General features: G+C 41.5%; 1 protein-coding gene across 2 annotated transcripts in view; it reads left to right on the top strand.

Annotated features, from left to right (window-relative positions):
- Positions 1 to 26,826, top strand: part of LAMB1 (laminin subunit beta 1) — a 77,538-nt gene extending 50,712 nt beyond the window's left edge. For both annotated transcript variants that reach the window (XM_061414001.1, XM_061414002.1), the window contains 12 exons: positions 516 to 730; positions 1,435 to 1,531; positions 11,013 to 11,382; positions 14,075 to 14,259; positions 15,096 to 15,337; positions 17,883 to 18,086; positions 18,577 to 18,721; positions 21,437 to 21,644; positions 21,944 to 22,085; positions 24,463 to 24,639; positions 26,201 to 26,360; positions 26,520 to 26,826. In XM_061414001.1, coding sequence (XP_061269985.1) covers positions 516 to 730; positions 1,435 to 1,531; positions 11,013 to 11,382; positions 14,075 to 14,259; positions 15,096 to 15,337; positions 17,883 to 18,086; positions 18,577 to 18,721; positions 21,437 to 21,644; positions 21,944 to 22,085; positions 24,463 to 24,639; positions 26,201 to 26,360; positions 26,520 to 26,656 — 2,282 coding nt within the window. In that variant the 3' untranslated portion in view covers positions 26,657 to 26,826. The remainder of the gene's footprint in view (positions 1 to 515; positions 731 to 1,434; positions 1,532 to 11,012; positions 11,383 to 14,074; positions 14,260 to 15,095; positions 15,338 to 17,882; positions 18,087 to 18,576; positions 18,722 to 21,436; positions 21,645 to 21,943; positions 22,086 to 24,462; positions 24,640 to 26,200; positions 26,361 to 26,519) is intronic.
- The last annotated feature ends 1,142 nt before the right edge of the window (positions 26,827 to 27,968 follow it).

Below are 27,968 nucleotides of genomic sequence, written 5' to 3'. Positions count from 1 at the left end.
GCTGCACGGCCCCCAGGCCCCTGTCTTTGTTGGTACAAACACGTGCGGAATGTTGAGGACCAGCAGGACTGGATTCTTTCAAGCCTTCCTAGTTTAAAGGGCTCTACCTGCCATGGCTCACACAGCCGTGACTGCTGTTCCCTGCCAAGAGTTTGAAATCATTAGGTATCTCTGCTCCCACAGCCTGGTTTTTATTTCCAGTTAAATCCTCAATCTTACAATGATTCACCAGCCACTTATTAAATCAAGTATTTTTGAAGGTACATGCCAGCCATTTTACATGTCTGCCTGGGAAATGTCAGAGCTGTGTGGAACACTATAAGATAAGAACCACAGTTTTAGATTATTTTTTTTTTTTTTTTAAATCCCTTCCATTCCATTCTCTTCTTTTCGCATTTCCAGGTTGAAATCTAGAGAGAGAAAGTGGTCGTTGTTTGATGTAGCTGACTTCCGCACTGTCTGTATTTTCTGAGTGGGCCTCTGTAAGTGCATCTGACCAGGTTGTTCTTTTTCAGAGTGTGTCTGCAATTACCTGGGCACGGTGCAAGAGCACTGTAACGGCTCTGACTGCCAGTGCGACAAAACCACCGGGCAGTGCCTCTGCCTCCCTAACGTGATTGGCCAGAACTGTGACCGCTGTGCGCCCAACACCTGGCAACTGGCCAGTGGGACGGGGTGCGACCCCTGCAGCTGTGATGCTGCTCATTCCTTCGGGCCGTCCTGTAATGAGGTGAGGCACTGTCGCCCAGGGCAGCCATCATAACATGAGGAAAGAGGACTTTGAGTCCACATGAAGCTCTTTGGTGGCTGGGCCCCAGTTAGAGAAAGGCACCCCTCCTTGTGGTTACAGCCTTGCACCAGGATACCCAGCTTGGCACACACAGCACAGACTGGATATCTCCCCTCACTTGCCCCCGTGGGCTGGGACAATGTAAAGCAATGTGCACAGAGTCCCCACTGGATACCACTGGGGCATAGCAGCCTAGGACCCCAGCAGCAGCAGGGGGGCAGCTCGCTTTAGAATGGACCAGGGGGGTCATTTTTTCCAATACCTGGCTGCTGAATCAGACTTTTTTTCCTTAGCCGCAGAGCCTGAAATGGGCCACATAACAATAGCCAACATTGTAGAAAGTTCTCCTATTCCCTGACACACACAGAACGGTGTGCCACACACAGTCACAGGTGGTCCAGGCTTGTGAGTGACGTATGAGGATATGAGTGAGGAAACATGTCAACAAAAGGGAACCTGCTCTGGGCCTTCCCAACCCCACTTGCAGAGGAGCGGTTAGGAGATGCCAGCCTGGGGCCCTTGGCACCCACGATCGGGGTGAGGTTCCCTGTGCTTGGTCAGGTCAGGCGCGAGGTCTTCTCGGGCAGGCCGTTAGGTCTCCCGGCCTTGCAGCTGATCTGACACAGGTCTGTCTTTGGCCTCAGTTCACAGGGCAGTGCCACTGCATGCCTGGCTTCGGAGGCCGCACCTGCAGCGAGTGCCAGGAGCTCTTCTGGGGGGACCCCAGCGTGGAGTGCCGAGGTGAGCATGGGCGCCGGACTCGCGAGTGGATGGGCCGGGTGTCTGTGGGAGCTTTCTCAGCTCAATGAACTTGTCTATAAGAACTAGGCTGAATTACAAAAGAAAGCATGCTCATTGTTTAACAACCACAAAACCTGGAACCCATCTCCACCTACATGGAGACATGTAGCTGGTAAAAGTGGGTCTGCTGACTGCTGGCTTCGCTCCCCAGGGCTGAGGCTTGTCTGCCTCGGTACAGACAAGCATACATACACACTCCAGATCACACAGAATGGCTGCATTTTTTACTATTTTTTAAGTTGAAGCATAGTTGATTTCCTTGGTGACTCAGACAGTAAGCGTCTGCCTGCAATGCTGGAGACTCGGGTTCCATCCCTGGGGCAGGCCATGGCAACCTACTCCAGTATACTTGCCTAGAGAATCCCTTGGACAGAGGAGCCTGGCAGTTGTTTGATGTGGCTGACTTTCGCAACCATGGGGTTGCAAAGAGTCGGACGCAGAGCCATGAACACATAGTTGATTGACAATATTTCAGATGTACATCTTAGTGAATCAGTTATATATACGTATTTTCCAGATTCTTTTCCCTTATGTGTTATTACAAGGTACTGAATATAGTTCCGCGCTGTACATAGGTCTGTGTTGTTTTTCTGTTTCACATATAGCTGTGTATGTGTTAATCCCAACCTCATAATCTATCCCTCCCCCACCGCCACCTTTCCCTTTTATAACCATAAGCTTATGTTCTGTGTCTGTAGGTCTTTTTCTGTTCAGTAAGTAAGTTCACTTGTACTGTTTTTTAGGTTCCACATGTAGGTGATTCATAGAGTCTTTGTCTTTCTCTGACTCAGTGTGATTATCTCTAGGTCTGTCCATGTGGCTGCAAATGGCATTATTTCATTCTGTTTTTATGGCTGAGTAATCAGAATGGCTTTTTAAAATGCTTTTAAGCAAAATGAGCATCAAGTTCTGCACATGGATTCCCCCCTAACAGTATTTTGGGGTAAGCTTCCTTGTCAGCACAAGCATTCTGGTAAGATGGTTTGATCCCAGTGAAACAAGCAGATAGTGCTGACAGTTAAAGCCCTCAACTGTCACCCCCACCAGCAAGAACTCGGAGGGTAACGTCCTAGAACCCTCGTGTGCAACAAAGGAGCGGGAGACAGGACCACCACATGTGTTAAATGTGACGAAAACCCAGATTCTCCCTTAGGCTTGTGACTAACTAGGACTTTGAGGGAAAGCTTGATGTTTTCTTAAGAACAAGATATTGCTACAGGCATGTGAATCAGAAGGATTGCTTAATTTTTATGCTGTTGCAGTGTTTTTCCTGCCAGGTTATTTTTCAGATCTTAAAGCATTCTTGGAGAAGATTTTAGTAGACTGTTCCTATACTGTTTTCCTCTTCTTTCTTTCCTACTTGGGTTTTCTTCCTTATGTTTTAAGTTTATAACTATGGATAAATATCTTCTGTACTTTCTTATTTGCTCTTTGATATATTTTCTTCATTATACGTATGAAATTCTGGGTCCCTGTTGGACACTACATTTTTTAAAAAAATCTCTTTTTTAGACTGAACTGTAGTGAGAAATAATATAGGTTAGCAGTTCATTCAGAATCTTCTGCTGAAAGTCACAAATCTAGAAGCTGCATGTTGTTCCAGAGTCAGCTCATATGTTCCTGAACTAAGTCCAAAGATTCAAGCAGTAGACATGACCAGAACCAATGGCCTGTGATTTGTTTCTTTCATTCGCTGTGTAGCCAGAAGGGTCTGCGCCACTCTTGGATGAGACGAATGTTTGCTCCACAGAGGAGATGACGAGGGCTGTGTAGATATACAGATGTATTCATATATATCATTCTTCAGTCCCCGACGTTGGTTCTTAATGGAACCTGATTTTCTCACTTCCTTTAGAAGGTCCATGATATTCAGTGGACCACTTGTTCTAGGAGGTCCCTAGCAAGTAAAATCCTGCTTAAAATCTGGTTTCTTCAGGACTTCACCACTATTTTGTTAAATTTCTCAATCGTATACTGCCCCAGGGGCTTGATTTTCTCCAGATAATGGCTCTATCATGCTTATAGCCTGATTCTGTCAGCGTGTGTCATTGGCAAAATAGCTTTGACTGCCAAAGCTTTCTGACCTTTTGCTCCATCTAAGCTTTGTTAGCATGAAAAGCCTGTTTCCCAGAGTCAGAGTCAATCAGAGGATTGTTCACTTAACACTCAGAACTTTACCCCTTACCCTTTTATCTTTAAACCTTCACCTCTAAATCTGCCAAAGAAATTGTGGCTTATAAGCACAGTATCAACTTGTTTAGGTCAAAAGTGAGATCATGTTTTAGAAATTTTGCAAGGAGAGAAATCCATGGCATTGATGTTCGCCAACTTCTTTTGTTTGTTTTACGCAAAGGAAAGGTCAGCCTGTTACATAAGAAACTGTGGAGACCCAAATGCTTTTGACACCCCATGAAGGAAGTTCATAACTGACAAGGCACCTAGAAAGGGCAAGAATTGACTGCAGCATGCAGTGGGGGAGTCCTGGCCAGCTATGGGCCCTGTGCACACAGGATAGATAGCTGTTGGAGCAAGACCAGAATAATCTGATGAGGGCAGGGACAAGAATGCAGGAGCAGATCGAGTTCAGGAACACAATCACCAGTGCAAATGCGAGGGCAAGAGATTGAAGGGACAGGCTCCAGCAACCAGCGGGAACACAAGTAGGTGTTATCTGAAATTAGATTGAACTATGGGGAATGAAAATGTGAACAGTCTTCTCAGATTAAGTCACTCACTGCCCAGGAGTGAATTTCAAACCTTTCGGTTGAACAAGGCACAAGTTCAGACTTTCTGGAGCCACTTCACTAACAATATGCTTATAGAAAGACTTAAGTCATAGCTAAGTATTCTCCTTATGGAAAAAAATGGAGTTATGTCAAAGACAAACGAGCTGAGCCTCCAGCTCGTGAATTGTTGAATGTTCCCATTGTCCAGGCGGGTTGGGGCTCTTGGCCGACAGTGCCGAGTCTGAACAAGCCCGTCACTGTGCTGGATGGAGAGGAGCTCGCCCACCCAGTCCTGAACGTGCCCGAGAAAAACCTCTGCCCAGAGCTCTGCCCCATACCCTGAGGAGTCAAAGGGTCACAGGAGGAATCTTCTGTTGACTGGCAGACCGCAGAGGCAAGGCCTCTGGCTCTTGGGAAAGGCCGGGCTGATTGGAAATAGGGGCCATAGGTGAGAGGCTCTGGCTGTTTTTTCCATCCTGCTTGTTTCTCATTTCCAGTAGTTTTTGGTAGAAAATCGAAGCACATTTTTGCTCAGACATAATTTGTTTTTTTAATGCTTGTCATCTTTTCTCAGGCTGGGATTCCTTTATAATCACCCACCTTTTTGCTTTATTTCCAGGATGGCTCAGGAAGTCAGATTTAATTTGACTCTTTAGAGAATTGCAGATCTTTTTGTTAGTAGAGGGAAGGCTTGTCCATAGCCACGTACCAGATCCAGCTCACAGCCCCCTTCAGTAGAGTTTGACTGGAGCACAGTCATGCCCTGGTTTGTCCATAGTGTCCGGGCTCCCTTTCTGCTGCAGGGCCAGTGTTGAGGAGTTGTGATGGAGCCTTTTATAGAAAACGTTTACCATCTCCTGGGCCAGACAGCCAGCTCATTTCTGCAGATGAATCCTATTCATTCTCCAACTTCCGTTTCAAAACTTTTGAAACTTCCATTTAAAATCATACTACTGAGGCAAAAAAATTAAAAAAAAAAAACACGTGGGACTGGAGGAGGTTAGAGAATTTACAGAAAAAGAAAATCACATTTCAGAGATTAGAAAGTACTGAAATTTCCCTTAGAGTAAAATAGAAATGCCGAAGTAAAGCAAGAATTAACCTTTGGCATGAGAGCACATCCCCGGGGATCTATTGAGGCAGGTTCATGACAAAAATGAGTAAACCCTGTCCCCTGATGTGAGGAGAGCACTCTCTTGGTCCCCAGGCAGCTTCAAGTTCAAAAGGAAAGGTGTGGGGACCAACACAAGCCTGAGTGACTGCCCAGTGTGCCCAGAGGGGAGTGGACACTGGGGAGGAGGGCCGCTCCCTGATCAGGGCACCTTGCAGGCTCCGGGGGGAAACAGCGCGTGAAGCTGCAGGAGGGCAGGAAACGAGAGGTGCTGAACTCTGCAGGTGTCATAGCGGGGAGCCAGCAGGAAATGAGAGGTGCTGAACTCTGCAGGTGTTATAGGGGGCAGCCAGCAGAAAACGAGAGGTGCTGAACTCTGCAGGCGTCAGGGCGGGGGGAAGCCAGGCAGGGACCGGAGTCCCCTCGGCAGGTGTCATGGGAACTGTCTTCATGGAGAGACAGAGGAGATTCAGTGCCATCAGATGGTGGAAAGCCCTTGAGGATGGACTTTCTTCAGTGGGCAGAGGAGGTCTGCAGACAAGAAGGGACGGATACGAAGAAAGCAGAAAGGGACACTTGCTAAGAAAGAGGCACGTAGGCTATTTCCCATTCTGCTGTTTCCTTGCTGACAGTTTCTTCCAGATCTCAGAGTCTGTAAAATGGGTACACTATTTTTCATCTACCAACCTCTTAGAGATCATGTTTTATTAATTTTTTAGTTGAAGTATCATTGCTGTACAATAGTATATAAGTTACACGTGTCCAATATAGTGATTAACAGTTTTTAAAGGTTATGCTCCATTTATAGCTTTTTTTTTTAATAGTGACTATATTCCCTCTGTTGTGCAATATATCCTTGTAGCTTATTTTATGTACTTATTTATTTGGCTGCGTCAGGTCTTGGTGGTGGCAGTCTTCTTCATTGTGTCACGTGGGGTCTTTTGTTGTGGCATGTGGGCCCTCCAGCTGTGTCATGGTCTCTGGTTGCTCAGGCTCTGTAGCTGTGGCACATGGGTTCCAGAGTGCTCCAGCTCAGTAGGTGTAACACACAGGCTCAGTTGCCCTGCAGCATATGGAATCTTAGTTCCCCAACCAGGGATTGAACCCGTGTCCCCTGCATTGCAAGGTGGATTCTTAACCACTGGACCACCAGGGAATCCCTCCTTGTAGCTTATTTTATACTTAATAGTTTGTACCTCTTGTTTTAAATGAGGAGAAAACTTAGTAAAAATAGAGATGACCCACTGCCCATGTAACCAAGAATATATTTATATAGGAAGGTGGAATTCTCATGGCTCATTAAAATGATGACAGTCTCATTTTTAGAATGCTGTTCTTCATCTTCATGATTTGTTCATCTTAAAAATCAGGCAACAGCTTTCACTATATATAGTCCTTTCCAAGAGAAAGGTTTTGGTCCTTCACCTAATAATGCCATTCTTTAAAGCCACACTGAGTTGCAGGTCCCCTGGACTCCTATCCCTTCCTCTAAAGAGGAGAAAACACATTGGCCCTGTCGGAGACAACCAGTACAATTACTTGATAAATTTTCCCAGTCCCAGTGTATGTGAGGTTGGAGAGTCTCCTTCACAGCTTTACTGTCTGTAAAGTTTTAAACTGTCAGGTGAGAACCAACCTTTCTGCTTCAGCAGAAAGGAAGATACTCTTAGGGGGTATTTTTTACAAGGTCATAAGTTTGGGCCTTTTAGTACTTGCCTCCAAGGTGACCCCATCAGAGAAGCAGTTCTGGAAGCTTAATAAAAGAAGGAAGCACATGTCCACTGGCGCTTAACAATTCACCAGCTTCAGTTTGAAGTGAAAACCTGATGCGTTTTTAGGTAGTCAGACTTTTTCAGTGATGAAACTGCAGTCCAGCCATCTATGAAATTTGACTCTGCTTTTCAAATGGAAGAAAGGAATGTGGTCAGCAAACGGGTCCTGGTCTCTGGAGGTGCCAGAGCATTGCCCACCCTCTGGGACACTGGTCTTGAAGGGCAGGGTCCAGAGATCAGCTAGGATGAGAATTAGGTAGATTTTGGGAAAAGAACGTGACCGCTTTTTTCACATTATGTAATCATTTGCCAAATATGCCTTCCATTGCTAACCTTTCTGTTGAAGTGACTTGTTGGAGGGCACAGTTTTAGACTTTCTGCTGTTGTCTCATTAGCAATATGCTTCTGGGAAGACTTAAGTCATAGGTAGGTATTCTTCCTATGAGAAAACACGTAGCTGTGTGAAAGACAAGGAAAGTCGTAATGAGAGGCCACTTGCCTTTTAAATCCCACAGTTTGGGACCAATATTTTCCCCCTCAAAGAGGCCATGACAGAATGAGAGCAAGACATGCCTATTCCAATGACATAAATGAACACTTGTTAGAGAAATTAAAAATAAACTCAATGTATGCACACATCCCTTGCCCCCAGCATGAATTCAGTGAAAACCTCTTTGGGACTACACCTTTGCATTATCTTCAGGAAAGAAAGATTTTCTAAGCAAACTAAAAGCATATGCACCATCTGGCACTGTTGTCCCCAGCATAACAGTAAAGCAGGACAGATCTGGGGCTTCCCTGGTGGTCCAGTGGTTAAGATTCTCTGCTTCCAATGCAGGGGGCATGGGTTCGATCCCTGGTTGGGGAACTAAGATCCTACATCCTATAGTGCGGCCAAAAAAAAGTAGGACAGATCTGCTGGGCCACGGGAGGCCCCACACACAGCTCCCCACTGGGGCCTGCAGGACAGGAGCACCTGACAGCCTCATTCATTTCAAATGGCATCAAAGGCCCTCTGCTTACACAAGTCCTTAGGTCCATTCATCAGCTTACACTGGTGAACTAGAAGGTCATGATTGCTCCACTCCCCGCCTCCACACAGACACACACACATACACTTAACATGCAAAAGGAAGGTGAACAGCTGGGAAGATAACATGGTCAGTACTTCTCAAAATGGGGTATAATGACCCTCAATATCAGCATCTCTTGGCAACTACTAGAAATATAAATTCTCAGGCCCCACTGATTCCAGATCTGTGGGGAGAAATGGGGCGAATGTGTTAAATGAGCCCTGTACATGATTCTGATGCCTGCTGGAGTTTGAGAGGCTAGGACTTAGATGACCTAGGTAACTTACAGCCTTCTGGAAGATGACTAAATTCTATGAGATGATATAGAAATCCATTCCTGAAGGCTAAACAACACAGACCTTCAGATACAAGCATTAGCCGAGTTCTTCCCAGTCTCTTTGATTTTAGGAACTGATGGAGGCAGTGGTTTTCCCAAGTCTTTCCCTTTCTTTTTTTTTTTTTTTTTTGAGGCGGGGGGGTGTCATTAGGTATTCCACTAGAAAAAGATCCCACAGTATAATGAGTTTGGGATACGACTGGGTAAAAAAAAAAAAATGTGGAACAAGGTTTTTAATGCAGAACTCTTCTGAGTTTTTAACATGCTGTTTGTTTTGAATTTTCAAAAGGAGAACGTAGAATTTCCCAAAGCTACTTGATCACAGAACTCTCATTTCATCCTGAAAGCAATCCTAAGAGTGGCTAGGTATAATCATTATCCCTTATAGACATGGAAAGCATGACTCAGTTTTTGTCCCAGCTAGGGTCGGGTGTGGGGAAGGCAGGATTCACCAGCAGGCAGCCTGAGTGTTTATTACAACACTGTTCTACTCAAACTTGGTGCTTGAGATCGCGGATTGTAGTTGGCAAACAGAGGCCAGGAAAAGCTAAAGGAACAATACAAAGCAGGGTGTGAGGAGAGTCAGGTGAATGGTCCAGTCCACAAACACACATCTTTCTGGCTTTGGAAGGTGGAGTATTTTGTTTCCAGGACCATCCATGAAACTGGTTCTGGAAAGTGTTTCATTAGAAAGTCTTTTGGAGACAATACTATTGACTCAGGAAGGGTTTTTTGGTTTTTAATCGAAATGTAGTTGATTTTCCAATGTTGTATTAGTGTCAGGTGTACAGCACAGTGATTCAGTTATATGTATATTTTCGGTTATATGTATATTTCCTACTATGCATTATTACAAAATATTGTATAGTTCCCTGTGCTCTATAGTAGGTCCTGGTTAGTTATCTGTTTCATATATAGTAGTGCTGCAGTGAACATCGTTGTGCTTTGCCACAATTGAGTCCTAGGAAAATTATTTTCTTTTGTAGGGGGTGTGTTGATGTCTCTTTTATGCCTGTATCAAAAGTGAGGGTAGAGCCTCGTTTGGCAGACAGTTGAGCTCCAGTTTGAGAGTTAACCCTGTGCACAGAGCTGAGAATGGAAAGATGGTTAAAGGTGTACCTCCTCCCTTGGAGTCCACAATCTACTTAGGGAAATAGGATCTTTGTTTTTATTTTTATCCCCACCTTTTCCCAGAAGGGGTTTAAGGCCAGGGATAAGGGGTGTGTGTGTGTGTGCATGCTCAGTTGTGTCCAACTCTGCGATCCATAGACTGAGGTCCGCCAGGCTCCTCTGTCCATGGTATTTTCCAGGCAAGAGTACTGGAGCAGGTGGCCACTTCCTTCTCCAGGGGATCTTCACGACCCACGGGTCAAACCCGAGTCTCTTACGTTTCCTGCGCCAGCAGACAGGTTCTTTACCCCTAGTGCCACCTGCAGGCCTTTGTTATTCAAATACTGAACAATACAAATGTCAAGTGTTGATAGAAAACCAAGTTAGTCATCCGAGCTTTGGGACTCTGAGCCGGGGTTCAGTGGCGCAGTGCCTCAGATGCCAACCCTACTGGGCCAGTGAGAGGTTGGCACTGAATGGCTCCCAAGGCCTTTGCACTTCAGATGTTTTATGAGCCTCTGCTCTTAGCGCTGGGGGTGGTTAGTGCAATGGCAGGCACCCACAAGTTAGATGATACTTAATTGAAAACCTTTTAACCAGACGCTTAGAATTCCTGAGACTTCTTTCTCATTTAGTTTTCTCTTTATCAACCTTATTGCATTTCATCAACCGTTCACTGTTCTGTGAACGGGTAGAGGGATGTTGGTATGTTGCTTGCTCATCACTGCTCTATCTTAGGCCAGAGGCCTCACATCTTTAGGGTATCACCTGACAGACCCTGTCCTGTCCTGACAGGATCTACAGACAGGTCAAAAAAAGGGGAGCAGAGGCAAGACAGAGCTTAAAAGCACAGACTCTGGAGCTGCAAAGTGCTGAGTTAGACTCCTGGCTTGGCCGCTTCCCTGCTGCAAGACTTGGCAGTCACATAATCTCTCTAGACCTCAGTTTTCACATCTATAAAACTGATGATTGTAATACTTGGATCCCATAGGGTTATTGTGAGGATTAAGTGAGACGATGCATGTAAACTAGTTGTACAGAGGCAAGTACAATGATGCACAATGGTGTTCACTTAAAGAAAAATTTATTATCACTATAATTGTTAAGCAGCAGCTAGCCAGGGTTGAGGTACCGCGTGTTGTTGGGGGAGCAGCTATAGTCTCTGTGAGGGTCATTGGTAAACTGCCGTAGGCCATGTACAGACCTTCCTGTGTAACAGTGGCTGAGGGTATAACTGCCTAGTGGCTGTTTGGGCTCTAGTGGCTCAGCCAGCATTGCTCTCTCCCTTCTAGCCTGTGACTGCGACCCCAGGGGCATCGAGACACCGCAGTGTGACCAGTCCACTGGCCAGTGTGTGTGTGTGGAGGGCGTGGAGGGCCCACGCTGTGACAAGTGCACCCGGGGCTACTCGGGCGTCTTTCCCGACTGCACACCCTGCCACCAGTGCTTTGCTCTTTGGGACGTGATCATCGCTGAGTTGACCAACAGGACCCAGAAGTTCCTGGAGAAAGCCAAGGCCTTGAAGATCAGTGGTGTGATTGGGCCTTACCGGGAGACTGTGGACTCGGTGGAGAAGAAAGTCAACGAGATCAGAGACATCCTGGCCCAGAGCCCAGCTGCCGAGCCACTGAAGAACATCGGGAATCTCTTTGAGGAAGCAGAGTAAGTAGTTGATAAGCCAGAGTAACAGCTCACGATGTTGTTTCAACTTGGTGAATCAACAGCACGGTGCTTCCATCAGGAGGGGTGGTCAGTGCTGTGAGTGAAAATAGATGCTGGGCATTCATTTTCTGGCAGTCACTGCTCTGGGCTTGGGGGCAAATGGACCCAGAGTTGTGGGGACTGCAGTGCAGAACGTGTACACGTTATATTCAGCACTTTTCTCTGCAAACAATAACTCTTTGGCAGTAGAAGGTCTGGATACAGAGACAAAGGATCCATAACAGTCACAACTGGGTTACTTGCTAGGCTTGTGAACTAAAATGACTCACACACTTCCAGGCCTCCCTTCTCACCTGCGGCGGAGGGGAGGATACTCTTAACTTTTTCCTTACAGAGTAACAAAAGGATTAATCTATGAAATGGTAATGTAATTGCAGAAAACATTATAAACATAAGTTGTTGTCATATGTTTTGCTGCTTCCAGGGAAATTCCATTACCACAAGTAAGACTCCTATTTCTAGGTTATTTCTACTGCTCAGCTATTGGTCCACTAGAGCTGTGCTTCATTCATCCCATTTTACCAGATTCCCTACGATGAAAATTCCTCTTCTTAGTCCTTCTCTGGGCAGTCATATCTCTGATTGGAGAGTGTGTATTTTGCCAGTGAAAGCAGAGAGAATTGAGCTGAGTGATGCTGAACTTTTATGAGATTATTTTTTTCCCATTTCTCCCAGTTATCTTTCCTGTTCTCAAACATTCCAACTCCCTTTGCCAGAAAGGACCCCCCAAACAGCAAAATAAGATCTAGGCTAAAGGACAAAACAGGAAAGGATATGGAGCATTTGTGCTTCTCCAAATGCTATGAGTTTTTATTATAGATTCCCCATTTGGCAGGAGCAGGGGCTTTGTTTCATGGCTAAATCCTATACATTCAGGCAATAGTACATTATGCCAGAACTACAGGAGCAATTTTGTGTGATGGTACTTTAATCAGCATCTCTAAGAAGTCAGACGGACTTTTCATTCATCTCCACACTGTGTACGAGAAGCAGGAAGCTAACAGCTGACATTAGCTCAAGTACCTTGTAGGAGGTCCTTTCTACAACTTCTAGATTTAAAGTAACTGGTCCCTTGACTTCAAGCCTCAGATCTTGTGCCCAAGATCATGTGGTTGATCAGGGTGTTAGGAGATGTCTGATGTGAGGCGATAATGCATTTAATGAGGAATTTTACCTCATTAAAAAAAGACCACAGTACAGCTCAGCCTTCTTACATGTAGCGATAACAAGCCTTAAAAGGCCCTGGTCTGAATGCAACCCCATTTAAGAAATGATTCTTGGCCTTGGCGTCATGCACCTTAAGGGAGAACAAAAAACTCTGGGATCCTTCGGGAGCCTGCCAGAAGAGCGATTACATTCCACCAGCAGCTCTGGTTCTACCTTCGCTCTTCATCTAATCACACAGATTGTAATCATCTCAGGAAAACTAATTTCATTAATCTATTTCCAACACAGTATCCAAGGATGCATGTTTTAGGATCCTGAGTGGCATTATTTAAAAATCTACAATGTAAGGTTTTTTTTTTTTTTTAATTATAACATTAGAAATGAAAGCCTTCTGGGAATCAACAGATTAATAAAAGCAAAGCACTGGAAAAAAAAGAAACTAGCCTCAGGTCAGGAAAAAAAGCCATCAGGTTTACAAAATGTAATTTAACCCACAAATCCTTTTAAGCACTTTTCCTTTGAGTTGGGTCATGGTATTATCTCAGCCTTAAATATCATTTTTCAAATGGCCTCCAACCTTTCAGCATCTCTACATTTTCCCAGTTTTTTATATGATTATATCCCTGAGAAGACAATTACACTCCATTAGGTGATACCCAGAGCTGAGGTCTTCGTGATTTGCACTTTCTTTGTGATATGTACACACCTGCGCACTGCATATGCGAGTAATTTACAAATAGATGCCTAAACTACAGCTTTGGAGACAGAAGATACAGAACAAAGGCAGTTGGGTTTGCATTCCAAACGAAATATTGTGCAAAGTAAACGGTTATCATATTCCACCCTCAGTGATGCTGCTTTCTTTCTCAGGAAAAATGAAAGGGTTGCTTTGTTGGTGGAAGGTGGCTTCTTTGATGGGACTTTGTCTGAAGGGGGGTGTGTATGAAAAGCTTCTTTGCCTTGTTTCCACTGTCTTCCTGGTGGCCATGGGGCTTTCTTTCTGCATGTCGTATCTTGAAGGAGATCCCTGAGGTTCAGATAGGAGTGTTTTTGGCAGGTGACTGGGAGCCATAATTCTACATGGGAGTCACTTACGTCTTTTGAGTTTGTGGAATTGTATGGGCTTGCAGCTGCTTATGTTACAGAGTGGGACGCATGCTCTGGATCTGTGCTCCTGTTACATCAGATATTGAGAATCCCTCAAATAGCCCATCTGTCACAACACAGCTGAGTGGAACTGCTGTGTTTTCCTTCAAAGCGTTGAAGAAAGAAAAATCATTAGATTTAACATAATCTCTTAATGATAAGATTAAAACCAGTACTTGAAGATGAACTGTTATAAACTACTGAATCAATTTGAAATTACAGAGTAATGGATACAGTATTAGGGGAAAATGTAAAAATGAGACTTCTCATTTTCCCTTGACTTTCTTGCCCTTAAGTTCATTTACCCTTCTCTTTACAGGAAACTAACTAAAGATGTCACAGAAAAGATGGCACAAGTAGAAGTGGATTTGTCTGACACAGCTATGCAAAACAACAGCACAGCCAGACAACTAGATACTCTACAGGCAGAAGCAGAAAGTCTAGATAACACAGTGAAAGAGCTTGCTGAACAGTTGGAATTTATCAAAAATTCAGATATTCGGGGTGAGCATTTTTTTAATGCAAATACTTAATGGAGCACTTTCAGAAGAAAAGTAAGTGCTTTGTAATAATTTTAAAGCTTTTCCTCATTGAGTCTCTGGCACAAAGGAGGATTAAAGTCATTTTGTCAGTGTGGGATGTGGGGCACAGACGGGACTGCATGGAGTGGGCAGTGGTCTTTGTTAGAATGGCATCCCATTTAGTGGTTGACCTTCATATGACTAGAAAAGGGGCTCTTATAAAAAGTTAAGCAATCAAGTTGATACTTCTGCAAATCATTTTATATTCAAGAATGTTACTTGACCAGGAAATCACATTTGCAAATCATTTATTGATATTGTAGGCCATATTATATAGGACCCTCTCCCTGCAAAGCAAAAGAAAGTAAAATATGTCAGATCACTCTATGCATCCTGTTTTATGCATGATTACATTTTTTTTTTTAGCTAGTTCCTTTAAAGCCAAAACATGTCAGGCTGTTTTATGTATATAACATTAGCCATTTGAGTGGATATAAACAGTTAAATGAGAAAAGGGAAAACTCATCTGGACATGTAATCTACAAGTTGTCTCACACCAGCTATTTAGAAAGAACTGGATGCTTGCCTGTGTAGGAACAAAATCTTCATGATTGACTTAATTTTTTAATCCAGATGTTTGGCATCCTCCAGAGCCACAGTTAGGTGCCAATGGGACAAAGTATATTCATTGATCATGAGAAGAAAGTTGTATTTCTTTAAGGTTTTTATTCTTTGAATTTTAAAACAAAACCATATGGTCAATTTAGGGAGATTGGGTACAAGGGGATTAACTGTGGGCAATTTCATCTCATGCTCTAGGAGCCTTGGACAGCATTACCAAGTATTTCCAGATGTCTCTAGAGGCTGAGGAGCGTGTGAATGCCTCCACCACAAGTTCCAACAGCATGGTGGAGGAGTCGGCCCTCACTAGAGACAGGGTGGAAGATTTTATATTGGAGCGAGAGTCGCAGTTCAGAGAGAAACAGGAGGAGCAGGCCCGCCTTCTGGATGAACTGGCAGGCAAACTACAAAGTCTTGACCTTTCAGCTGCTGCCGAAATGGTAAGGTTTGAGTTTGGCCCCCAGGCTGCCATGCTACAAGAGAAAAAATACCCTGCTTTGTCTTTAACACTGTCCACTTTGCAGATGAGTCAGCGGGAGGGAAACCGGTCTGGGGTTTCTGTGACCAAGCCAGATTAAAAACAGCAGCATGTGAGTTTCCGCCTTCCTCTCGCAGCAATTTCTCTGTGGTACAACCAAAGAATCAGGACTACTCTCCCATGCTGCTGAATTGACTCACTTCTTATCTAAATGGGATTCTTTTTATACTGTGGACATTTTTTTTTAAACTTTGTTCTGACTTGAAGTGCAAATTGCATCCCAGTGAAACAATTCAGAATCATTCTCAGAGAGACTGCCTAAAAAAAAATAAAGGGAGCTAAAGAATTTTTTTTAATGGATAGGTTATTAGTTAAAATGTTCCTTTGTCCTAGTAACTTTACATAGTTAAGATTAACCTGAGACCAGCCTAGAAAGTAAATTTACTTCCCAGAAGCTTTTAAAAAAATAACTCTGGAGTGAAATGAAATTGAGTGACGAGTTTAATGGAAATCAGGCAGAAAGCAAAAAAAAAAAAAAATCCAAACTAGGTTTTTCTTCCTCTTGCTCCCTTACTATTTTTCATAGAAGAATACTTATCTGAGAGAAGCTGCAGGGTGTTGTTTATAACCTTTATAAGGCTTCTGCTCTCTTGGCTTTAGAAGTAGAGGATCAGTACAAGAAGGGGTAAAGTGAATTCATGGGAGGCTGGGAGTTCAGACTTCATTACAATTTTGTCTTGGTGACAGTCTTCAGTTCCTGAAACAGACAAAAACACTGTGCTGTATTATGACAAAGTTAATTGATGCCTACAAGATTATGTTTTCATTACCTTAGGAAACTTGATAGCATCTAATGGAAAGGTAGGAGATCTCTTACCATTTGTTTAATACAGAAACAGAGGCGTAGAGAAATATGTATTCGCACCTAACATGAGACAAAGCTGCCATATGCAGGCATGAAACGCCAATTCTCTCAGTCTTTCTTCAATAGTGACTCCTTCCTTATAAATTCTAATTAAAACTAGTCATCACAAGTTTCTCCAAACTAAAATGAAAAGCAGCTAAGGATGCTAGAGTATGTCTGCTTTGCAGCAGGGGGCATCTTGGGAATAGGTGGCCTGTGGGCAGCTTCCTCCAGCTATTAAGAACGGGAGCCCTGCCTGTGCCTGCTTTCCATCAGTTGAGTGGCCTAGAAACTTGCCACCTTCTTCCCATCTCTCATTGTATGTGCCTGTTAATAATCTTGTGAGAACTCCCTTTTTAGGTTCCACACCACCACTTTTTGTGTAGAAAGATTTTTGCTCCTTTGTGTTTTTCCAGGACCTTCGGTTCTGTCTTTGTGTATATTTAGTTAGACTGATGATGTTTTCTTCCAGGCCTGCCAGGCTGATGAAATAAAACAGATCTCCTAGGGTGTTAGAATGTTTTTAGAAAGTATCCCTGAGGTCTTAAGCCTTCTTGATTAAGGCTTGTGTTCTTGTATAGCATGCAGAATAAACTTTATTTTCTGAAGATTTTTATGTGCTATAAACCAGATACATGAAAGAGTATTAAGAGATAATAAGATAATTATCACAGAACTATTAAGTTATTGAGTAGACTGTATTTTGAAAAAACTACTCTTCTTAAAAGAAGTACCAGCATGCTTTGTTTGGGAGTATTCTGTTAACTATTTTTCACTGTAGTATAGCTTTTCCCTCTTTTCAACATGAGCATTTTCCACAAAATAGCTCTAAACACAGTTTGTCTTCCTGCTCAGCCTTTTCCGTCATGTAGCAAACCTGTAGTTTATCGATTTGCCATATATATTCTACAACCAAGCCTTTGGAAGTTTCTGGCAGGTGAGAGAGGAGGAGTCTGGCAGGAGCTTTGGGGGTTATTTGGAAAAATTGTACCCACCTTTATTTTCTCTCTTCCTCTCCCATGTGGAATGTTCCCCACTTCTGCTAAAAATCTAACCAACCCACTCTCCTTCCCCAGCTACAATCCTCAGTAATCTCCATCTGCTTTCTTTCTTACTTGATCTGACCTATTTTTGGCCTTTTTCCCTAGAGTTAACGTGTCTTCCTAACTAGACATAAAGTTACTAAAAGGCCTGATTATGGGTCTTTTATATCACCCTTTTTACCAGAACAGTTAACAGGCTACTAGGTCCGTTCTCGATACCATTTTTTCTTCCGGTAAATTCAACCAGTTAGGAGACCTTCCAAAGGATGCACTCTTTGGCTTTCATATCAGCAGACTTCAACTGGATGGAGCAGAGCCCCTACGTATGGTATTAGGGCAGAAGGTACTGAAAGCACTGATGCAGGGTTAAATCACTATTGCCTTGGAAGGAAGCAAGCTGGCTTACCCCTAAGCTCTTTGCTCCTCTCTATCCTGAACACTTTTCCAAGCAGCCTTGCCGAGGACCACCTACACTCTCTCGGGCCACCCAGGCCCTGCACAGCTGTTGGCTACCTTGGACTCACTCTGCACCCCGTGCTTGTTCCTTGGCTTTGTTGCAGACGTGTGGAACGCCTCCAGGGGCCTCCTGTTCCGAGACGGAATGTGGCGGCCCAAACTGCAGAACTGACGAAGGAGAAAAAAAGTGTGGTGGGCCTGGCTGTGGTGGGCTGGTCACTGTTGCACACAGCGCCTGGCAGAAAGCCATGGACTTTGACCGAGATGTCCTGAGTGCCCTGGCTGAGGTGGAGCAGCTCTCCAAGATGGTAATTCAGTGGATGGCCTATTTTTGTTGGCTTTCAGTTATGGAGGACCTGAACGGGAGAAATCAATCTCAAATGCTGACTAATAAGACAGGGCAAAAGTTTTTGTAAGATCAGGGAGATGAGGTTTTATTCATAGGTGGACTAAGTGCTTATTTCTCATTATGATAATTTGAAATATCCATGTAAATAACCATTGGTCCAGGGTTATGAATACATCCAGCTTTTATTTCAATTGAGCTTGGAACCTGAGAAAAAGACTAAAGAACAACTAGGGAAAAAAACTGTATATGCTAGCCCTAGCTATGTAAGACCGCTGTAGAGGAACTGATATACTGATGACTTTGTCGACACAATAGTATGGTTGAATGTGAGACATTTCTAAAACCCATGATTCCAAATATAGTTTTTCGTCATCATTTTCTGATCATTTATAGTATTCTCGTCTGTTTGAGTGACATTGTTCCATGCGTATTTTACTCCCCATATATAGGTCTCTGAAGCAAAACTGAGGGCTGATGAGGCAAAACAGAATGCTCAAGATGTTCTGTTGAAAACCAATGCTACCAAAGAAAAAGTGGACAGGAGCAATGAGGATCTGAGAAATCTGATCAAGCAAATCAGGAACTTTTTGACCCGTAAGGAATTTTTTCGTTTTACTTTTAGATATTTCTTCCTATCTAGGAATATAAAACAAATTTTTAAGAGTACTAGGGAGGCCATAATTCAAATCTGCAGTTTTGATAAAATCAACTTCTTGCAGGGGATAAAATACTTCCAAATTTTAAAGTATTTCCATATTAGGAAATATTTTCATTTCTTAACATTTATGTTCAGTTCAGTTGCTCAGTCATGTCTCTTTGCGACCCCATGAATCGCAGCACGCCAGGCCTCCCTGTCCATCACCAACTCCCAGAGTCCACTCAAACTCATGTCCATTTAGTCGGTGATGGCATCCAGCCATCTCATCCTCTGTTGTCCCCTTCTCCTCCTGCCCCCAATCCCTCCCAGCATCAGGGTCTTTTCCAATGAGTCAACTCTTCACATAAGGTGGCCAAAGTACTGGAGTTTCAGCTTCAGCATCAGTCCTTCCAATGAACACCCAGGACTGGTCTCCTTTAGGATGGACTGGTTGGATCTCCTAGCAGTCCAAGGGACTCTCAAGAGTCTTCTCTAACACCACAGTTCAAAAGCATCAATTCTTCGGCGCTCAGCTTTCTTCACAGTCCAACTCTCACATCCATACATGACCACAGGAAAAACCACAGCCTTGACTAGACGGACCTTTGATGGCAAGTAATGTCTCTGCTTTTTAATATGCTGTCTGGGTTGGTCATAACTTTCCTTCCAAGAAGTAAGCGTCTTTTAATTTCATGACTGCAGTCACCATCTGCAGTGATTTTGGAGCCCAAAATCTGACAGTTTCCACTGTTTCCCCATCTATTTCCCATGAAGTGATGGGACCAGATGCCATGATCTTCGTTTTCTGAATGTTGAGCTTTAAGCAAACTTCTTCACTCTCTACTTTCACTTTCATCAAGAGGCTTTTGAGTTCCTCTTCACTTTCTGCCATAAGGGTGGTGTCATCTGCATATCCGAGGTTATTGATATTTCTCCCAGCAATCTTGATTCCAGCTTGTGCTTCTTCCAGCCCAGCGTTTCTCATGATGTACTCTGCATATAAGTTAAATAAGCAGGGTGACAATATACAGCCTTGACGGACTTCTTTTCCTATTTGGAACCAGTCTGTTGTTCCATGTCCAGTTCTAACTGTTGCTTCCTGACCTGCATACAGAGTTCTTAGCTGTATATAAATAATCTCTAATTTATGCAGATATAAGACATACTTGATGTGATACCCTAATAGTAAGAAGTCAGACATGTACTATGAGAATTGAATTTGGAACTTGTGTTAGAGAATACATGTAATGTCATTAGAACCTTAATTATAAGGATTTTTTTTTTTGGCATTGTCCCCAAAGCTTTGTAATCCTATTGTTTTCAGGATATTTTATTTATGATTAGATAGCTCTATGTCTTAAGCATTCTGTACAGAAATAGAAAATCTCCAGGATTTGTGGTCCAGCTCATAAATGTTGCTGGTCACAGTTTGAGTTCCATCAGTGAGGATGGTTGTGGTTGCAAGTTAAACTCTCAACTGAAATGGATGTAATCAAAACAGAGATGTCTTTTATAATACATAATCAGTTCAGTAGTAGCTCCATGATTCTGGAATCCATGCATTTCTCATCTTTCTGCTCTGTCATTTTAATTAAGCATATCAACTCTTCTCAGGCTCGCTCCTCCTCATTACAAGGTGGCTGCCAAAGTTCCACAAAGACACAATAATAGCTAATGGAAAAAAAGACCAGCTATTTCTTTATTGTATCATTTTTAAATAGAGGAAATCTTTCCCAGAAGTCTTTGAAAAGTCATTTCCATAAATCTCATTGGCCAGAAATGAGTACCATGTATAGATGTCACTGATACAGTAATTCCATACAGTAATGGGATTACTGTAATTGGCAGGCTAATCAGTATTTAACTCTGAACTGATAAGCTTACCTTAACTTACAGGTTGGTACCTGAACAAAATCAGTATTCTGTTAGTAAGGAAAAAGGGAGAATAACTTAGTAATAAGGAGCCAACAGTATTTGCTAAGAATATCTTATGGAATATTCTGTGATGGTCATCATTCAATTGTGTATTTCCCTGGGCTTTATAATTTTAATATTCTTTCAGTTTAAAAAAAAAAAAAAGCTTAAAAATCAATGACATACTTAGAATTTAAACTCTGGTATTTATCTTTTCAGACTTGACATTTGAAACTCCTTGAAGACAACTATATTGACTCTCTTGCTTCTCTGACTGGATTCTCTAATTTCCTGAATCCAGATACTTTATTAGGGATTTCAACACTTACATCTGCATTTACAGCAGTAGTCTTTTAACTGAAAGTTTTCATTGCCTTTTAGGATCACGTTCCAGCTTTTTACCTTTGCCTGTAGAGTGTTCTACAATCTGAACTGAACAACACTTCACTCAACTTCTACATAACATGCTCTGCCCATCCTGTCTCTCCAACCAGAGATGTTCTTTCTTCTCTCAAACCCTCTCATCCTTCAACACCCTCCAGAGTCTTCCCTGACAACCCCAGCTCGTCACCATCTCCAGTAGTATGCATTGTCTGCATTACTTCTCCTGTGTGTAGGTCTCATCTCCCCAACTCAAATTAAAAACGCTTACATAGGAAGTACCTTTGCTTGGTATAAGCCCACCAGGCTGAACACACAGTAGTAGACGACCAATATGGTTGAAAGAGTGAGCCATCTTTGCTTTTTACTTTTAACAGAAGATAGTGCTGATCTAGACAGCATTGAAGCAGTTGCTAATGAAGTCTTGAAAATGGAAATGCCTAGCACTCCACAGCAGTTACAGAACTTGACAGAAGATATTCGTGAACGAGTTGAAAGCCTTTCTCAAGTAGAGGTTATTCTACAGCAAAGTGCGGCTGACATTGCCAGAGCTGAGATATTGTTAGAAGAAGCTCAAAAAGCCAGGTATCTGAACACAGTTTTATATGCCATTTAGCGGAGCTCATTTTGTGTATCTCTTCCTCCTCGTCCTAAGTCACTTCAGTTGTGTCCGACTCTGCGACCCCATAGACGGCAGCCCACCAGGCTCCACTGTCCCTGGGATTTGTGTATCTAGCATGGAGTAGTCTTTTCTTTGATCAGTGACATTTCTCACCGAGTGACCTGTGGGAGTCTCTCTGCATCACTTCAGGAAAGCTGGTCTTTAAGAGAAGACCAAGTACTTTTTTCTTGTTCACACGTATCACCCTGTTCTTTTTACTCAGCAAAAGTGCAACAGATGTTAAAGTCACTGCAGATATGGTAAGGGAAGCTCTGGAAGAAGCAGAAAAGGCCCAGATTGCAGCAGAGAAGGCAATTAAACAAGCAGACGAAGACATCCAGGGAACCCAAAACCTGCTCACTTCGGTAAGAGACTGCAGTCATTGTTGCATATGGGAGAAACACACTCACACATACATTTGTCAGGAAAGAAGCACATCTGACCATTACCTATAAAGATTCTTACAGCTGAACATCAAAGGAGTCTTTTAATAAATCTGTACTCCCTTAGCACAGACGCTAAAAGTCTTGTTTTCTAGGGAAAAAAAGGAGCATGAAAACAAACATTAAACCCCCTTTCATTTGCATCCCCACAAAAAGCCTTATGAAAGATAAGAGTTTCCAGTTCCTTCAAGGAATAAGATTCTATTTAGTATGAAACATACTATTAATTTATATTTAGTTTTAGAACATCTCCAGATGGAGAGACAGGATGGGCAGAGCAAGCTTTTGCAGCCCAAAAGCAACTACATAGTTAAGACTAGATTTATGAGGTGATCATTCACAAAAACTTTACTAGTTTTGAAAACCACTGGAAAGCAATGAATTAAATTGTCTGCTTCTGATACCTAATTTTAGATGAATCTGATAGAGCTCTTACTTCCCAGATGGCTCAGTGGTAAAGAATCCACCTACCAATGCAGGAAACATGGGTTTGATTCCTGGGTCAGGAATATCCTCTGGAGAACCCCCTCCAGTATTCTTGCCTAGAAAATCGCATGGACAGAAGAGCCTGGCGGGCTACAGTCCATGGGGTTGCAAATGAGTCAGACATGACTTAGCAACTAAACAGCAATAGAGCTCTTACAGCTAGACAATCTGCTTTATGCAGAATACATGGGAAATTTACATGCAAAATACCCTTAGAGCCTACCAAATATTAAAGGCATTCACTAAAAAAACAATTATTCACATGGATTTAGTGCTCTAGTCTAAAAACTTAAAATTCTGAAATTAGATGCTTCTCTTACTGGCTGTCAATCCCCCTTCTCAAGACAACAACCCATCATATTTAAAACCTGGGAGATGGTTTTTCAATCTGCTTTCCCTACCATTAGTTAATATAAGCCCATCTTCCTCTATTCCATTACCCTCAGTAAAATGAAGCCAGACAGCTACTCAGCCACTTTAAGTTTTGAATATATATATATATATATGACCCTTTGTTTGGGCTACTTAATCAAGTTTAGAAAAATTGTATTTTCACCCCCAATCTATGTTCTAACCCTTTGCTTTATCTCTAGGTTTTTCAATCTTGTCAGTGTGCTGTTAACATGTAAATGAACTTTAAGTGACTTTTAAAAAATGACTATTTTGAAAAGCAAAATGGAAACTATTAATCAAATTGTAGATGAAATATTTGGCTTGATGATGCAATTTATTTAAAGATGAAACCTTGGAAGGTAGGAAGTGTTTCAGGTAAACAGTAAGAAAGAGAAGCTCTAAACCATATTAATGAAAGCTTGACACAAACTATTCACTTACTTACTCTAAGTGTTATCTTCTAAGAATGCTCCCTAAGAATTGTTTTCTAACTAATGGGTGAACTCTCAAATCAAGAATCATTTGGTTTCAAACAGTTATAACTTTGAGCATATGTGTATACTGATCCATTAGTTATGATATTATTCTTCAGAGTTATTCTACAGAATAGAACCATCCTTGAAGATCATTTTTAAGGAAAAATAGGTGCTCAGTGAAACTGGTTCTTCTGTCATGGGTCAAGCTTACTTTGGCTAGCTTTAAAAAAAAAAATCAGTATTTATTGATTATACTTTGAAAAGAGATCAAACATGGACCCTCCCCAGTTGCCCAGATGAGATACTTTTACCCTAAATAATTCTTGAGTACTTACAGCTTCCAGTTGTAACTTTCCCAGATCTATGCCACATCACAATCCTATAGTAACTTTTCATAGTTTTAACATTCCAGGTTTCCAGGTCTTCATTAATTAGCTGAAAACACTCAAATTAACTTTGCAGGTAGCTCCCAAAGTGCTTTAATCTCCACTACTAGAGGTTAACATTTACAATTGATAGAAAAAAAACTAAAATTGACTGGAAGTTATGATTTCCCCACCCATATTAATTGAGAAAGTTATGTGGCTATCCCTTTGCTCACATCAACTTCCTTGTGAACACTGTGTAGCCAGAGTTTGCAGGTGTCCTTAAAATGCTTTCTTGGCACATCACACTGCCTGGGAGTGGTTCAGTAAGAAAAAATTTACGTAAATTTCAGCCTAGACTGTCAGAAGTACTGAAAGAATAAAATATATGAGATGTATCAGAGACTATTTTGAAGTTGGGCACTTTTTATCAGCTTTCTTGAAATTTTTAGTAATTACTTCTGTTGTTCTAGAGCAGTGGCACAGTAGCCTTTTAAATTTTTCTCTACACTTGAATTCATACCACTTGCTACCACTTCTTGAATTAACTGCTGAATATAATCTATTATATACTTTCAGATAGAGTCTGAAACAGCAGCTTCTGAGGAAACTTTGTTCAATGCCTCCCAGCGCATCAGTGAGCTAGAGAGGAATGTGGAAGAACTTAAGCGGAAAGCTGCCCAAAATTCTGGGGAGGCAGAATATATTGAAAAAGTAGTATACACTGTGAAGCAAAGTGCAGAAGATGTTAAGAAGGTAAGTAGAGCTGTGTTACTGCACAGCTGTGTGAACAAGGGAGCAAGTGCTCTCCTCCAGGCCTTCCTTGGAATGGTTATTCATCAGAAACATCTTGGGTGACCTGTTTTGAAACAGCAGTCTTTAAAGACAAAGATGGAAAAGAATGGGAATGGATATGAAAATATCCATACATGAGATGTAGGCCCTCAAATCCAAACTTGGATTAGGGTTTAGAAAAATGAAATTAATTTAACAAGCATATTGAACTTATATTTCAATTAGGAAGAGCTTTATGGCAAACAGTAAATTACCTATTCATTTGAGAAATCTTTTAAAGCGGGGTAGAAAATGCTTAAAGAATCCCTAACAGACAACAGCTAGTATAGAACCATATCTTACCTCTTCTGTGCTCATTTGGAATTAACCACCTCTTCCCTCTAACTGGAAGGTACTATATTTTGCAGAGGAAAGTCTCAAGCCCCCATTTTTCACTAGAAGCCAAGTAGTCACTGAAACACATTTAATTTCAAAATTTGTGTCAGTAAATATTTATCACTAAAGAAACCTTTTTAAACTTTCAAGGGAGTGTTGAAATTCTTAAATGAATAGGAAGCTATAAACTGAATGAAATCAAGACTTTTCCTTGAAGCTACTGTAGTTTTTAGGCATTATTACAGATAACTTCCCTATACCTTAGTCAACGGTCCTCCCACTTTTTTCTGATGTCTAAATATTTGGATCTCAGCACACCTACGTTTGAGAAAATCTATTTCTCTAACTCTCCTTCCATGAATTTTCCTACAACACCTGCAAAGAAAAAGCCTGTCCCCCAGGGACCTACAGGAACTCCACCATGTCTTTGACATATTTTCATTTTAAAAAATCATGTCAGGAACAAAACTCAGTCATTTGTGGAGACATGGATGGACCCAGAGACTAATACAGAGTGAAGTAAGTCAGAAAGAGAGAAAAAAAACGTTGTACATTAACACATAGATGTGGAATCTGAAAAAACTGATATAGACAATCTTATTTACAAAGCAGAGAGATACAGATGTAGAGAACAAACGTATGGATACCAAAGGGGAATGGGGAGTTGGGGGTGAGGTGAATTAGGAGATTGAGATTGACATGACATATATGTACTATTGATACTGTCTATAAAATAGATAAGTAATGAAAACCTGCTGTATAGCAAAGAGAACTCTCTATTCAGTGCTCTGCGATGACCTAAATGGAAAAGAAATCCAAAAAATAGGAGATACACACATACATACAGCTGATTCACTTTGTTGTATGTACAGTAGAAACTAACACAACCCTGTAAAGCAACTCTATTCCAGTAATAACTGAAAAATATAGAAAATAAAAATTATGTCAATATTATATCTAATTATACCATTTCAAGTTAATGTTTTCAGTTACTTACTCTTTGCGTAGCTTCAAACCTGAGTACCTGTGGTGATGGCCTTTAATTCAGAATGCTGGCTGTGCAAGTTAGCATCTATGTGATCTAATATTGCCACAATTATATTACTGACACTAACATTATTACTTTTACCAAAATGTGGAACTGCAGACTCTGGACAATGAACTTGATGAAAAGTACAAGAAAGTAGAAAATTTAATTGCCAAGAAAACCGAAGAGTCAGCAGATGCCAGAAGGAAAGCAGAAATGCTACAAAATGAAGCAAAAACACTTTTGGCTCAAGCAAACAGCAAACTGCAACTCCTGAAAGGTAGATTTTTTTTTTTAACTTATTATTAGAGTTTATTTAAAAGGTAAAGTACCATTCACTCTGTCTCAAGCACTTAGAGCCTTATAATAAAAGAGGATCAGTCTTTGATTTTGAGATCATAGTATAACTGCTCAGACCTTTTATTTTTATTTCCCACAGATTTAGAAAGAAAATACGAGGACAATCAAAAATATTTAGAAGATAAAGCTCAAGAATTAGTAAGACTGGAAGGAGAAGTTCGTTCACTCCTAAAGGATATAAGCCAGAAAGTTGCTGTTTATAGCACCTGCTTGTAACAAAGGAGGGGGAGCTGTAAGTAAAAGATGGCTGAGGTGACCAAAGCAAAATCATTACCTTTTAAAAACTGACTTAATGATCTTCAAAATAAAACTCAACCTATTTAATGTTTTTAATCACCACATTTTGTATGGAGTTAAATAAAGTACAAAGCTTTTATATAAATATATATTGAGTATATTTTTCCTGATTTAGTATTTATGAATTCCTTTAACAAAGAAGGCTATTTTCGCGGTATGCATTTATAAGCTCACTGATTGTCTCCATGGAGATGCTAATTTCTGTTATGTCTATAGGCCAGTATCACTCATCTGTTTGGGTCAATATCCTCCACAAATCCACCCCCCAAAATCACCTCCCAGTTGGATTCCCAGATCGAAATTAGAAAGGAAGTACCCTAAGCTACCCTCACCATCTCAGTGGCTGCTCAGTTGATCCAAATCTACTCTAAGTACTCCTTACTCTAGAAAAGAGAACAAAAAAGCAGCAGCTTTTAGGGAAGGGTTGAAACTAGAAAGGCATGAAACTAGAAATCAAGCACAGAAAAAGCATCAAGAAAAAAACAACTGCATGCAAACTAAACAACATCCTAATAAAAAACCAATAGGTTTAAAGAGGAAATCCAAAAGGAAATTTAAAAATACCCTGAGACAAATGACAATTAAAAAAAAACAAACATACAAATCTATGGGATGCAATAAAAGCAGTTACAGAAGTTCTTAGTGATACAGGCCTTCTTTAAGAAACAAGAAAAATCTCAAAAACACTTAACCCACAACCTAAAAGAATTAGAAAAAGAACAAACAAAACAGTCAACAGAAGGAAAGAGATAATACAAAGAAATCACTATTAATAACACAGATTTATATGCTGAGAACTATGAAATATTAATAAAGGAAATTAGTGACTCGAAATGGAAAAATATCCCAAGCTCTTGGATTGGGACAATTAATGTTAAAACGGCAATACTATCCAAAGCAATTACAGATTTAATGTGATCTCTATCAAAATTCCCAAAGAATAGCAAGGAGAGATAAGAAAGCCTTCCTCAGTGATCAACACAAAGAAATAGAGGAAAACAATAGAATGGGAAAGACTAGAGATCTCTTCAAGAAAATTAGAGATACCAAGGGAACATTTCATGCAAAGATGCGTACAATAAAGGACAGAAATGGTATGGACCTAGCAGAAGCAGAAGATATTAAGGGGTGGCAACAATACACAGAAGAACTATAAAAAAAAAATCTTCATGACCCATATAACCACGATGGTGTAATCACTCATCTACAGTCAGACATCCTGGAATGCGAA

Source organism: Bos javanicus, chromosome 4 (assembly GCF_032452875.1).
Source record: "Bos javanicus breed banteng chromosome 4, ARS-OSU_banteng_1.0, whole genome shotgun sequence".
Lineage (NCBI taxonomy): Eukaryota > Metazoa > Chordata > Mammalia > Artiodactyla > Bovidae > Bos > Bos javanicus.
This window is presented reverse-complemented; position numbering and strand designations above follow the sequence as displayed.